The 2,065-nt window shown below is 61.2% G+C and overlaps 1 protein-coding gene across 1 annotated transcript in view; it reads right to left on the bottom strand.

Moving 5' to 3' along the window:
• Positions 1-1,947: 1,947 nt before the first annotated feature.
• The window catches only part of LHX4 (LIM homeobox 4), a 10,548-nt gene continuing 10,430 nt past the window's right edge, over positions 1,948-2,065 (bottom strand). The window contains exon 8 of the mRNA XM_085300998.1: positions 1,948-2,064. Coding sequence (XP_085157124.1) covers positions 1,948-2,064 — 117 coding nt within the window. The remainder of the gene's footprint in view (position 2,065) is intronic.

The following is a 2,065-nucleotide window of genomic DNA, read 5'->3' as shown; positions in this document are numbered from 1 at the left end:
CCGGCTGTCTGGCGACGCTGAGCGTCCCACGTCTGTCCCTGTGTCCCTCTCGCCTAAAACACGCGCGCTACCCGCTGCGCTTCGGCTCGGGTTTCGCAGCAGGGCTCTGCTGCGCTCTTTGCTCTGCCCCGGACGAGGCGATCTGCGGTGGGGAGGGGACGCGGAAAAGCTCCGTCAAGCTTTTTGCCATCAAGTCCTTTCCACGCTGCATCCAGGCTCAGTAAAATAAATGGGAATGTTCCYTCCACTGAGGACTGGCTGGGACCGAGGCGTACGTGGGGGTTTTGGCCCCTCGCGGCTGCTGCAGGCTGTTGCCAGCTTCTGCTAACGCTGACGAAGTTTTGCTGAACCGGCTCGAACTCCACCGGCAGCCACGCGGCCACCAAAGCGCTACCGCTGCCGGTCCCGCGCGGGGTGGGTTTGGGCCGAAAAAGCTTGGGCAAGTTCACCGGCCGGACGTCCCCACCACCACCGCCACCACCACCACTGCCACCACCACCGACCACGGCCCGGGCCCCCGGCGCCGCCGCAGCGGCTTCCCTGCGGTCGGTAGGAAACTCGAGCTTTCAGTCCGGAGACGCGCTGGAAGGCGGCTGCTGATAAACAGCAAGACTCAGGTTAGCCCCGTTTGCACGTCAGCACTGCGAAGGGAACTTGGCCTTGATGGACACTTGGAGCAATAAAAAAAAAAAAAAAAATCTCTTAAAACAGAGATGAGAAGTGGTGGCAGCAAGGGCCATGCTTGCAGGGAGTATGTTGGGGGGCTCAGCGCTTAGCTTAGCCCTCGGTATGTTTATAGCACTTTAGATCTGTTTGTGAGTTTGGAGCCTTTCCAAAAAAATAAAGGGGGGGGGATGAGAAAGACATATATTATTGTTTATAATCTGCTTTATTCAGCCAAACCTTTCCCCGGCAGCCCTGCGGATTGCTGTTTAAATCCCTCGGTGCCTTTAACTACCGATACCGAAAGTGGTTAATGTGCATTCGGACTAAGCTTGGCATCTACTCCAGGAAATCACTTTAATTGAGAAGCATTAAATGTTAAAATGATTAAAATATATAAAGCCAACACACCGGTGCCTACGGTGGGAGCGCGGCGTGGGGCATTTTCGGGGCACCGGGCGCTGAGGGTGCCGGGCGGCGCAGAGCAGCTGTGCTTGGCCGGGCCGGGCGGCAGCGGGTGCTGGGTGCTGGGCGCCGGGTGCTGGGCGCTGAGGGGGAGAAGAGGGTTGTAAAGTGCATGGGAAAGTGTGGGGAAAAAAAAAAAGCAGCGCAAGGCACGTTGCGGCCCCCCAGGGCGGCCCACCGCCTTCCCAAACGCACGGCAGTGATGAACGCTCTTTGAATTATTTTTTTCTTTATTATTATTTTTCTTGCTTTTTTTTTCTTTTTTTCCAGGAAACAAGACTCTCACTTTTTGGAACTGTACAAAATCGACACCGCGAGGGGAGGGAGGGGACAACGCTCGGCACGGCGCAGGGGGCCAGCGAGCGCGAGCCCGCACCGGGGACGGGACGCTCCCGCGCCGCGGGCTCCCGCGGGGAGCCGGGAATGCCCAACCGCTGCTGTGCTTCCTTTCCTATTTTATTTTATTTTTTTCCTCCCCCCCCCCTTTTTTTTCCTTTCCGCTCTTTTTCTTCCTTCCCCTCCTCCGTCGCTTCGGGAAAGGCCCCAGCCCGGCAGCTCGGGCCCCGGCCCGGCAGCTCACGGGGATGGCGGCGGGGGCGGCTGCGGAGGAGGGGGGAGAAACTTCAGCAACTCGTCTCAGGGGCTTGCAGCAAACGGGCTCCGGCGGGYGCCTCTCCGCCGCGGCCCTTCCCGGTGCCGGTGCCTTCCCGCCGCTCCCGCCCTGGGCGCGTCGTCCGAAGGCGCCGGGCGGCCGGCGGGGTTGTGCCCCTCACCCAGGCGCTGCGGCGGCGGGCGCCCGCCCGGTGCTCCCCGGGGCGCCTAGAAAGGCGGGTGATCCATGTCGTCGAGCCAGGAGGCCGGGCTGGCGGGGAAGTCCGGGTAGCCCACGCTGCTGCCCGTGGAGATGTCGGAGGTGGGGCCGGGCGCCAGGGCCCGC

Source organism: Rhea americana, unplaced genomic scaffold (assembly GCF_003343005.1).
Source record: "Rhea americana isolate MKP2758 unplaced genomic scaffold, rheAme1 scaffold_17, whole genome shotgun sequence".
NCBI lineage: Eukaryota > Metazoa > Chordata > Aves > Rheiformes > Rheidae > Rhea > Rhea americana.
The sequence above is the reverse complement of the archived record's forward strand: the minus strand, read 5'-3'. Positions and strand labels throughout refer to the sequence as shown.